General features: G+C 29.4%; 1 protein-coding gene across 1 annotated transcript; it reads left to right on the forward strand.

The window, feature by feature from the left end:
- Positions 1–717: 717 nt before the first annotated feature.
- LOC129907839 (odorant receptor 4-like) lies at positions 718–2,289 on the forward strand. The gene is made up of 5 exons (XM_055984236.1): positions 718–1,083; positions 1,328–1,473; positions 1,550–1,754; positions 1,822–1,977; positions 2,182–2,289. Exons 1-5 carry the CDS (start codon positions 814–816, stop codon positions 2,242–2,244), a joined length of 840 nt encoding a protein of 279 aa, XP_055840211.1. The 5' UTR covers positions 718–813; the 3' UTR covers positions 2,245–2,289.
- Positions 2,290–12,064: the final 9,775 nt, after the last annotated feature.

A 12,064-nucleotide genomic window follows, 5' to 3' on the forward strand; every position in this document is an offset into this window, starting at 1 on the left:
GTTCGCAGTGTGTCAGTTTGTTAGTTTGTTAGCTTGTCAGTTTGTCAGTCTGTTTGTTAGTTAGTTTTTCAACAAACTTCTATCTTTTGACGAAAAGAAAGAGGGTTCAACTGTAGCTACAATGTAAAAATGGAGTGGGTAAAGTTGATTGTACAACAGTTTTGCAAATATACCTTTTTCGTCTTTCCAGTTACCTTCTAATAATACATTTTTACTTCCATGTGTTTAAGTAAAAAGCATGGAAAGAGATCCCAATAGAACTGTCAATCACATCAAAATTCATTAAAGAACTTCCTTCTAAAATCAACTAATTAAAGACTATACAACACCAATCAATTGTCAGAAAATATCCTTTTTGAGTGGTATTTAAATGCCTCTCCAAACACTTAATCCAACACTTAATCAAAAGTAAGTTAACCCTCCAAGATGGTACAAAATAATAATTTCTTTGGAAAATCCCAAACAATTTTCAAATTTTTCTTTCTATGGTCAAGAGAAAATTCTTTGAAAAATTTCCCTCAAATTTGTAAATATTGGGTAAGTTTAAAAATCTCTATAGTGTTTGTAATTTGAAAAAAAAAAAAAATTAATAAATAAATTTCCCTTTCTTATTACATATAGGCTACTATATTATGTGGCTGTTTTATGTTAATTTTATCACTTGTCGATGTTATCGAAGCATTGCAATCGGATCGTCCTGATTTTAAAATAACAAGAATTTTGTATTTTTTTGTGATTTTATTGGCAATACAAAAAACATTTACCATAACTTACAGCGAGGACAAAATTATCAAGTGTATCCAACTATTTGAGATGATATCGTCAAAATTTGAAAAGAAAACTTATTTCTACAAGGCACAAGCTCTCTATGAGAAATTATTTTTATTGGGCATCTGTCTATCAAATATTTCGGTGTTGTTTATGATGTCGGCGCCCGTAGTGATTTTTGGTGAAAGAAAACTATTTTTCCAGCCATCGATGTGGTTTTTCAATTTGGAAAAAAGTCCTAATTTTGAGTTGATGTTGGTCTATCAAATGATATCTAGTTTAGTTCTTGCGTGTGCTAATGTGTCTTTTGATACGGTAAGTAATTTTTATTTTTTTGTTAGAGATGTGTGTTTCATCATAACTTCAAAACTACTTATTATAATTTGATAAATGAGGTATTTTTGCAAGTGTCTTGCTTACATCCTGGTTATAGACTGTAAGACATCTCATGAAATTAAATATATAGTACCCTACAGAGTCATGAACTATTTCAGCGAACCAATTTTTTTGTAATCTGTCAAACTCTTCCAAAAAAATTATTAAATTTTTTCCTGTATAGATTTACTGTGGATTTCTGTGCAGTTCTGCCGGAGCCTTCAAAAGTCTTTCACGAGAAATCCGTGAAATTGATGAAGTTATTGATGACCATCAAAAGTCAGAGGCGAAATTGAAAAATGCCATTGAAAAAGTCATTGAAATCTCAAGGTAATTTTTTGCCTTCAAAAAATATTAATATGAACACAAATTACCTAACTGCTGCAAAAACTACACCCATTTAAAGTTTTGTAGACAAAATATCAGATGTTTTTGCAATGACAACTTTTACACACATTGTTTATCTATGTGGTTTTATGTCCTTGGGATTGTATGTAATTGCAAGGATGGAATTTCATAATGTAGATTTCTTTGGAATTGTCTTTTCAACTATAACCTCAACATTTCTTTTATGGATGTATTGTCATTTTGGTCAGAATTTAGTCGATCGAGTATGTTGAGTTACATATAAGAAGAAAAATTGTATTCCTTCAAATCATATGTGGTTTCTTATTTCAGAGACTTAAACTTCATACAGAATTGTATTTCATAAAATGGTATCAAGCTACAAAGAGCTTTAAAGTAATGATTTTAGTGTCAATGGCAGTTTTACAAAATGAACGTTATGTTTATGCTGGGAAATTAATTCCACTTTCAATGGAGACATTTGGTCATGTAAATGAACTTAATAGAGCTTCTGTTTGGACTAGAGCTGAAATTAGATCAAATTTTTTTTTTTTTTTGTCTTTCTCATAGATTTCGCTGTACTTGTATTGCAGTGTCCTTTTTAAAAAATGCTTTGGTCGAAACAGGGTTTAAAATTATTATTTTTTTTTTTTTTCAATATTAATAAATATATTTTTTTTTATCTTTTAACAGGTTTTAAGGAGAGCTTATGCGTTTTTTGCTTTTATAAATGAATTGAGACCAAAGAATTTGTGAATTGTTTTTTTGACTTTGTTTCAAGTAAATCAATAAATAAAGTAGTATTTTGTGTATGTATTCCTTGTTATTTTTATATTTTGCTATTTTTATTAGATACAATCTTGCTCAACTTGCTCAAAGTGAAAAAGTTAATTTGCATAATATTGGGACGAAAACTTAGAAATGGCAAGTTGGGTTAAAATTAAGAACACATACTACAGAAGAGTCTGTCTCTATCAATGCCATTTATGCATTAGAATGGCAATTAAAAAAAAATTTTCTTTATAAAGTCGGAAGTCCATTTATTACTGCTGTTGATAAAAAAAGTTATAAGTTTTTGAAAAATAAATTTTCAAATTCTTAATTTTGGATTAGAATTATTTGAAAATGTCTCATGAGACATGTATCGTGAGACATGTCCCATTAGATATCTCCCGTCTCACGGGACGGGACATGTCTCATGGGACATGTGTAGGCATGTTCGAAAATGTTTGGAAATTTGCGGAATTGTTCGCAAATGTTCCGAAATTTCGGGAATGTTCGGAAGTGTTTTAAATTGTTCGGAAATGTTCGAAATGTTTGGTTATGTTGGGACATGTTTGGAAATGTTCGGGAATATTCGGACATGTTCGAAAATGTTTGTAAATGCTTAGAAGTGTTCCGTAATGTTCGGAATTGTTCGGATATATTCAAAAACGTTTGGATTTGCTCTAAAATACTCCGAAATATTTTAGAATGCCAAGAAGTGTTCCCAAATAATGGAAAATGTTCGAAAATATCTGAATATGTTCAAATATGTTTGGAAATGTGTGGAAGTGTTCGCAAATGTTAGGATATATTCGGAAATATTTGGAAATGTTCGGAGGAATGTTTGGAAACGTTCGTATTCGGAAGATTTTTGTTCTTAAAATCAATTTCTGGTACAAAAGATAAAAGTTTTTCAAAATAAAATAAAACAAAAAACACAAACAAAAGTTGATTATAGTTTATATTTAAATCAATTTTTATTTAATTAATTTAAGTGATTGCTAAAACTACAAATATAAAAGTTTTAATGATTTTTTTTTTTTTTATTTATTGAATTAAGTTTTGTAGCAGATTTATTGTGTACTGTTTTTCTGCATTTTTATGTATTTGTTATCAATTTGTTTGAACAGTCAAACGGTTCTTTACTTTCGATTAATTGATCTGTCTGTAGTTCTGTAGATTTATACCTAATTCTTTTCACTTAGATAGTTTTCCCTGAGATGAAAGATACGAGTCCAACCTCGACAACATCGTTTGTTTCTTCACTATTTGTTTTTTTGCACAGGCTGAAACAGAAAATATATATTTATGCATTTAATTTCCCTATGGAAAAGACATTTTTTGGAGAGAATAAAAAGTGGAAATAACTTGTGTATTATAATTCACTTTAAATGTCTTTTTACCATCGTTTACCACTTCCACTATTCAATTCACAATGTGACTATCACATACAAAAACCATGTACATACAGTATCTTGTACAAGAACCGAACCGAAAAAAATCAATATTACATGTTTAGCTGAATCCATTTGATGGTTGCTGTCTTAACTATTTAATGTTTAGCTTCCAATAATTTCCACTAGAGAATAACTTCCGGAAAGTACTAATATTTTTAAATAGCAGTTGAAATTAGTTTGTGGGGCTGAATACAAGGAATGAGAGGAGGGCCCTATTTCACCAACTAACAAATTTGTAATTACAAGTTATTTTCACAATATTTGTGAATAAATCGAGAAATTTTGTTTTGTTTTCTTGTAATTACAAAATTGTAAAAGCTATGTTATTATTATTCAGGGTTGTAAAAACATCAATTAAAAAAAATGCATTTGAAATTTAAAAAAAAATCATTTATTGCAAGTAAAAAAAATTTCATGAAAAAAATATGTATTGCAACTGAAATAAATTGCAAGAAAAAAATGTTTTTATTGACACTGAAAAATATTTGCATTAAAAAAAATTTATTGCAAATAAAAACAAATTGCTTTAAAAAAAAATGTTATTGCAACCGAAAAATATTAAAATTTTTATTACAAATAAAAATATTATTAAGCATTAAAAAAAATTGTATTGCTTTTAAAAAAATCAATGCAAAATGTCTGTATTAAATATTTTTTTTAATATTCGTCGAATTCCTTACAGTTTTGACTATTTGACATTACATAGCATTTGGTCAATAGTATAGTTGAAATAGCTAATGTATGGTCAAATAGCAAAAATTGTATGAAATTCGACGAATATTAAGAAAAAACATTTAATGCACACATTTGGCATTGATTTTTTTGTTTCATTGAGTAAATTTTTTATTTGCGATAAATATTAAAATTATTAATTATATTAAAAATATTTTAATTTGCAATTCAAATTTTATTTTCAATGAAAATATTTTGCAGTTTCAATACCATTTTTTTATTTTCAATAAATATTTTTTCAAGGCAAATATTTTTCAGTTCCAATTTTATTTTTTAAATTGCAATTTATTCAGTTGCATTAAATATTTTTTTAATGCAATTTTTTTTTTAATTTGTAGGTAATACATATTTTTTTTTAATTTGCAATGGAAAACAAATGCATTAAAAATTAGTATAGAATTTTTGTTTCAAATCGAATGAAAACACCACGCTATAATCTGCCTCTTAAATCAAAGAAGCTTTAATAGTGTTTTTATTTCTCATTATTTTTAGTCCTTCATTCCTTATTTCCTCACTATTTAGAATTTTTTTTGGTATTTGGTATTTTCCAGTTAAAAATAGGGTTGCCAAATAAGAGCTCCAGTTTTAATATAAGGCTGGTACTAACTATTTTTTTTTTTTCTTAAGTTTTTCTATAACCAAACAAAAAAAAATTACGTATACGCCACAGTGACTCAAACGAAAGTTGTAGGTAGAAGTGTCAAATTAACTCTATCAATAATTTGAAATATTCCCGTTACGCACCATGTTTATTCACATTCTCTACCACCCTCAATTTGGATCCTTTCCCTTCGGAAATGTTGGTGAATATGTGTTTTTTTAATAATAATCAACCCATCCATCTAACTTAACAGGAGTTAGTATTTAGTTTGTATTTTTTTTTTTTTTTTTTGTACACAGTTTTCTAACATTCCCCCTTCCTTCTCCCTCATAAGACCAGCCAGTGTGTTTAGAAAAAAATCGAAAGACGACAACACGAGGACGAAAAAATATACAAAACACCCTTCCAGACCGAGGATTCAGAATCCAGGACGAATGAACTATGTATTTTCGTTTACAGTCGTAATGGTCATTTATCTTTTTCTTGTAAGTTCTTTTTCTTTCTTTCTTTCACCCTTCCAGTTTCGTTGTTTTTGTATTTTGTTTTGTTGTGTTTTTTTTTTCTATTTTTGTTACCTATTTGGGGGGATTTTGGCGACGACGGGTGCTGTTTTGAATTTGCAAAGAGGCAAAATAACATCGTTTTCGCCTTAACATTGTACCGAACCAAGGACGTGTCTTCAATTTTGTGTGTCCTTTTTCATGTGTTTGTGTTAAAATAGATGTTAAAATGCGTTGGTTGTTGTGTGTATGTATATAGTCGATAGGGTACAGAGTAGACGAATGAAGAACAACACAACACGCTGGCTGTGTTCTGAATATGCGAAGCCGAAGATGTTTGTTTGGGTTGATCACGATGATGATGGGAGATGAAAGAGGTGGTGGTGGACTTTTGAGGTGGTCGAAACGATATATGAATAGAGTTGGAGATGGAGTTGGAGTTCCTCATCTAGCTGTCAAGTCTGATGTACTTCGTTATCCGGGAACAAAAGGAGACGAAAGCCAGCCCCAGTGGCTTTTTTTTTTTTTTTGTTGCTAAGAGGGAAGAGGATAAGTGAGTTGTTTGTTATTATTTTTCTTGTTATTTTTGTTTGTTTTGGTAGAATTTGTTGTGTCTGATGGCAGGTAGGTAAAGTATAATTGGAATGTATAGGTGTTATAGCCGGATGATGTGAGTTTTGGGTAGATATATAGACATAATAAACGAGCTGGCAATAAGTTCCGGACGGCTTTTCGTCAGCTCTTTAAGGACGTTGAGGATATATTTTATGATGTCTCAACTGAAATAATGTTAACATATTAAATCTGAAATTGTATTATAGGTACATACCTTGGTGGGTATTTAACTAAGATTTGTGACTTTACTGTCTTTTAGATATTCAAGGCCAAGATGGTGGACTTAATGAGCAGTAAGATTGACAATTTATAGGTTGTCTTCATTTTTTGCCTTAAATAGTAGACAACCACACAAAAATTTCAGCTAACAAACTTATTGAGTTTTTTTCTCGGAGCATCAGTTTTTGAAATCATATTTTGATAAACAATAAAGAAACCTACAAAACGAAAAATAAGAACGTAGAGCAATGTTGACAAAAAACAAACATTAAGCATCTTTAAGCTAAAGTTGAAATTAATTTTCAAAAAATTTTAATTACTAAACAGATTTCAGCTTTAATTGCAGTTATCACAATAATTTTCAATTGTTGTTTTTTAAAAGTTAAAAAAACTTTGATTAAATTATGATTTATGATTAAAAACCGCTCAAAAAAAACGTCGTTCTATTCTCATTTCCATGAATTCATTAAAATTATGATGATAAGTCACAAATATGTCTCTATTTGTTTGTACCTATTGCTCACACATACTGATATCGAAATAAGAGATGTCTTGAATATTTGGCCGCTATTCGTTATTCGGCCTTTTCGCCCTACTTTTTTTAGTATGTGGACAAATAGTTCATCATATTTGGGCGAATACCGAATTTAAATAAAATGCACGACTCTTATAATAAAAGTTACGCTAATATTAAAGCTTTTCATTGAACAAAAAGTTTTAAGCCTGTGGCTGTGCCATGGCTATCGTTTTTGGGTGACACCCCTTATGTGAAATATTAGAACACTAAAAAGCTGGCAGTCAAAGGGTTAAATGATCTTATACACAAAGAAAGTATCACATTTAATTTCTTGTATAAAAAAGAATTTTGAGAAAAAAAATTTCAATTTTTCATATATAAAAATTTTCTAACATTTTTCAAAAAAAAGTTGGTATGTAATTTTGTAGAAATAAATAATTTACACATATAAACGAAATTTCAAAATTCTTGAAAAAATTGATTTTTCAAAAAAAAAAAAAAAAAAAAAAATTGAAATATTTTTTAAAAATCCAAAAATGTGTTTTTTGAAAATTTTATAAAAATTTTAATATTACCTTTGCCTAAATGCTTTTGTATAAAAATTTTCGTTGAAATATACAGACAGACCGATAGACAGAGGTGCAGGACCAACTTTTTTTGGCATTCTCCATTATCGTAATTTCATGTAAAATTGGTATCTCGAGTTTGATTTTTTTTTACGAATCCTAGTATACCTATATCGCAAGTAAAAATGGATAATAAAAAAAGACTTCTATCTTATAAATCATTTTTTCTCATTGTTCAAAAATTGTTATTTTATTGAATACAAATAACTGAAGGTAAGTTTTGGGGAATAAAAAGTACTTTTTCAGAATTCGTTGGTTGGTGGCAAACGATAACGTCCATCACATTTCCATCAGCTCCTGAAAACAGTCGCTCACTCGTTAAAAGGTGTACGGGATAGTTCCCAAATTCTTATATTGAATAAAATTCAATACCCGAGCTAACATTTATCCCATGCAAATAATAACAATTATATAATTTGTATGTATTTAAATTTAGCTCGAACTGCGTACTAGGCTTTCCTCAAGAATGAGATTACGTATTTCTTCACTTGTGCTTGATCATCGGCAACAGATCTCCACAGTAAATTTTTGAATTTTTGGTAATTTTGTAGATTTTGAATTAAAGATTGTGTATCTTGTAGTAAATCAATTTTGTATGTATATTCTAGTTCAAAAGATATAACGTGTTTTGAAAAAGAACATCTTTTGCACCCTTATCTCAGGATTGTGAATAGGGTTGGGGTCAAAATTCTGCCGGGGTCAAAATTCTTTTATCAAAATTCTGCTTTCAAAATTCTGCTTTACAAAATTCTGCTTTCAAAATTCTGCTTTTCAAAATTCTGTTTTACAAAATTATGTTTTTCAAAATTCTGCTTTTCATAATTCTGTTTTTCAAAATTCTGCAAAAAATTAAAAAAGGGTTTGGAAAATGTTAAAAAGCGCGCGCTTTTTAACATTTTCCAAACCCTTTTTTAATTTTTTGCAAAATTCAGTAAAATCATCTTCTTGAAAAATTATCTGCTTATTTGATTACTTACTTAAATAATTTGTCATTCCTTGAATGCATATTAATTTTTGTTTTATAAATGAATAGATTTGAAAATATTAAGAAAAGGTTTTTAATACTAAACATTTCCGAAAAAAATTTAAAATTTTTAAATTTATCAAATAAAGATGAATATTCAAAAATTTTAATAAGAAAAGGAATATCTTGTGTCAAACAACATCAGTTCCAATAAGTTATAGATTTTATTTGAAAGAAAGTCAGTCTATGCATTTTAAAAAATATGATTTGCGAAACTTAAACAAAAAAAATTAGGAGAGTATCAATGTTGAATTACATTGATGAGGTGTATTTTTCTTTAGTCAGCGCATATGCTATAAAAAAAAACAGAATTGGCAGAATTTTTTTGTTCAAGTATAAAGCTGGCAGAATTTTGAAAAGCAGAATTTTAAAAAGCAGAATTTTGAAAAGCAGAATAGAAAAAAAGCAGAATTTTGAAAAACAGAATTTTCGTTAAAAAAGCAGAATTTTGAAAAGCAGAATTTTGAAGCCAGAATTTTGACCCGATCCCTTGTGAATATGAAATTAATTGAAGTTTTGTACAAATATAGTCCTACCTATTATCTATCTACAGTATAAATTTCATTCATCTAACTATTAAAAAAAAAATATATAGTCAATTAATTTTGACTGTCGCTTTTTCGTTTCATCGTGTTTCAAATCACTACGAGAGTTTTCACCACTTCAAAAATTGTGCAACAAACAAAACACTGGCCAACAATTTCAACTTTTAAAATTTTCCAGAAAGATTTATATCAAATTGTATGTATTCGGGTTCAGTAAGCTCAAAAATCATACCTAGTGGTTTCTTCATAGCAGTTCTAGTTTTTGAATTTTTCATATTTGAGGGAATGTTCATACTAATTTTTAAGGTTTCCTTATTTTGGGCGTTTATTAAAATTTTCCAGGAAAACTTATATTAAAATTAATGTATTTGCGGTCAGTTAGCCTAAAAAAAAAACATTAATTTACTTCTAGGACCTCTATTTTTTTAAATATTTTAATTTTACACGTTTTGGGGGGATTTTCGTACTTATTTTAAAGTTATGCTTATTTTAACTGTTTGTTAACATTTTCCAGAAATTTTGCTATCGAACCTAATGAATTTGGGTTCCCTTAGCCTTAAAATCACACTGGTTACTTTCTAGGAGCTCTAATTTTTTTTTTGGATATTTTCATTTTTCACGTTTTGGGGGTAATTTCATACTATTTTTTTCTAGTTTTTTCTATCACTATCGTTTTTGAAGTCTTGGTGGAAAAATTTATTTTGAATATAATGCAGCTATTTCGGTTTTATTTTTCTTATTTCGGTGACAGTAAATTTCAAGTTTGAATTTAAAAGGACACTGGGGTGTATGAGTAATGTGTTTTAATTGAAATATTCCAAAATAAATGGAAAATAGTTGTTTTCAATCATGCCCAAGTTAAAATTTCTTTGGTTTCCTTTTTGTTTTTTTTTTAAGCTGGAGCTACATGTGGCCTGAATTGAAATTTAAGAGTCATTGGTAGGTAGTTAATAAATTTCTCTCCGAAAAATTACAACATTGAACTTAGATCCGAATCTTTACTCTTAAGAAAAAATCCCTGCATATTGTAAACCAATGTCCCCTTTAATAAATGTGGTCTAAAATTCAAATTGAATTACCAACTTTTAACTACAAGATCCAAAAATCTTTCTATTGAACTCATTCTAATGTGAAATCTACTCTGAAAAAAAAAAAAACAAAAAAAAATGTCCCCAAAACACTTTCTAAAGAACATCAATTTAATTCACAAAATTTATTTTTAAAATTCAATAAAAAATGAACATTTCATTACCAAAGGCAGATTTGAAAGTATAAAAAATCAAGGACAAGTTCACCCTTCATGATTATCAAAATGGTTCCCTTTTGTGTGTGCTTCATGCTACCATAAACATTTGTTAACTTGTTTGGATTTATTTTTTTTTTCTTAAAAATCACAACCACATTCAAATAAAATGACATTTTCATCGTCTTTTCAACAACAAAAAAAAAACCGAAAATATTTTTCTAAAAGAGAATTTAGCATGAAAAAACATCAAAACCACTTCTTTTGCTTATTTCCATTTTTATCCATCTGCACAACAAAGAAAAAAAAACCATCGACAATTGTCAATTGCACCCTCATCAGGGACGTGTAACGTCTCATCACCATCACTATTCATTTGTTGACGAGGCATATACATTTGATTATTTTCTTCTCAATTCAATTTGCTTCACAGTAACCTCTACCAAAAACCACCTCAACGAACCGCATTCATATCCTTTTTTTCCTTTGGTACAATTTCTATAACCTGACCGCCCTAATGTCCCCAGGGACGCTCGTCCTTCACACCCGAAATAAAAAAAAAAAAAAACTAAACACAGTCCACTTGAATTTTCGACAGCATTCTCCACTCTTAGCAAAACATCACTCTTGATTTCGCACAAAAAAAAAATAAAAAAAATCAGGATGTGAGGACTTTTTTTCCCTTTTTTTTTGTGGGACAAAAAAATAAAATATACCCCAAAAAAAAAGAAAAAAAAAAATCAAGATTTTATTATTCAATGGTTATTTACCGTTGCGTGAAGGACAACAAGGAAAAGTAAAATGAAGACGAAGGATTTGTATTTTTTTTTATTTTGGTTCTTTTGCGAATAGCAAATAATATTTCACACATTCAAGGAATGAACCTCACTCTTTTACTTCTGCTGCTTCTAAATCCTGCAGTGATGGTTACACAGGATTACTTCAGAACGATGGTGACTGTGGTGGGCATGGATGCGTTCACAAGTGACAGCACACAGTTTAGCCAACACACAAGGATTTCCCACATTTCATAGCCCCCTTCTCGCTAGCTCAAAAAGAATTCGTCGTCGTCCTGAAGATGTGTTTGGTTAGGTCCGCTTGTTTTGCTTCTATTTTTCTATTTTTATTTAATTTTTTTTTTTTTACTACTTCTATTTTTTGTGAGCAAATACTCTGTTTGTGTGCCTATGATGTCCTTGTCGCATGAGATTTAAGGTCATAGTGTTACTGGGTTATTGCTATGATTGAAAGGATTCTCTCGCCACTTTCGTCTTTAATTTTCTTATTTTTTTTTTGTATTTATAAATATTTTCATCATGAAGGAGGGAAAAAAAAAGGACTCCCACATTTTTTTTTTTTTTTGATTTGGGAATCCTTAAATTCAGCATCATCTTTCCAACTTTGTAAGTGAATATCCATATACACCAGCAAAGACACGTTTATACACAAGTGTGTGAGTGTGTGTTTGGTTTCAGGGCAACCGGCAGAGGAAATGATTCAAAAAGAAAACCGAAATCCGAAATCGTATTTCACCCGGTGAACTGGGCTAAGAGTCACCTCGAAGCATAACCCCCTCATAACCCAATCCTCTTGCCTTCCTCATTCCCACTATCACCACACATGCAATATCCATGGTCACATAAAAAAAAGAAAGATCTACGACCAACATTTGTGTGGGGTTATGGGGTTACTATTCGATGGGATTCTATAGGAGTTTGAGGACTTATAGGGT

Source organism: Episyrphus balteatus, chromosome 1 (genome assembly GCF_945859705.1).
Source record: "Episyrphus balteatus chromosome 1, idEpiBalt1.1, whole genome shotgun sequence".
In the NCBI taxonomy this organism is placed as follows: Eukaryota; Metazoa; Arthropoda; class Insecta; order Diptera; family Syrphidae; genus Episyrphus; species Episyrphus balteatus.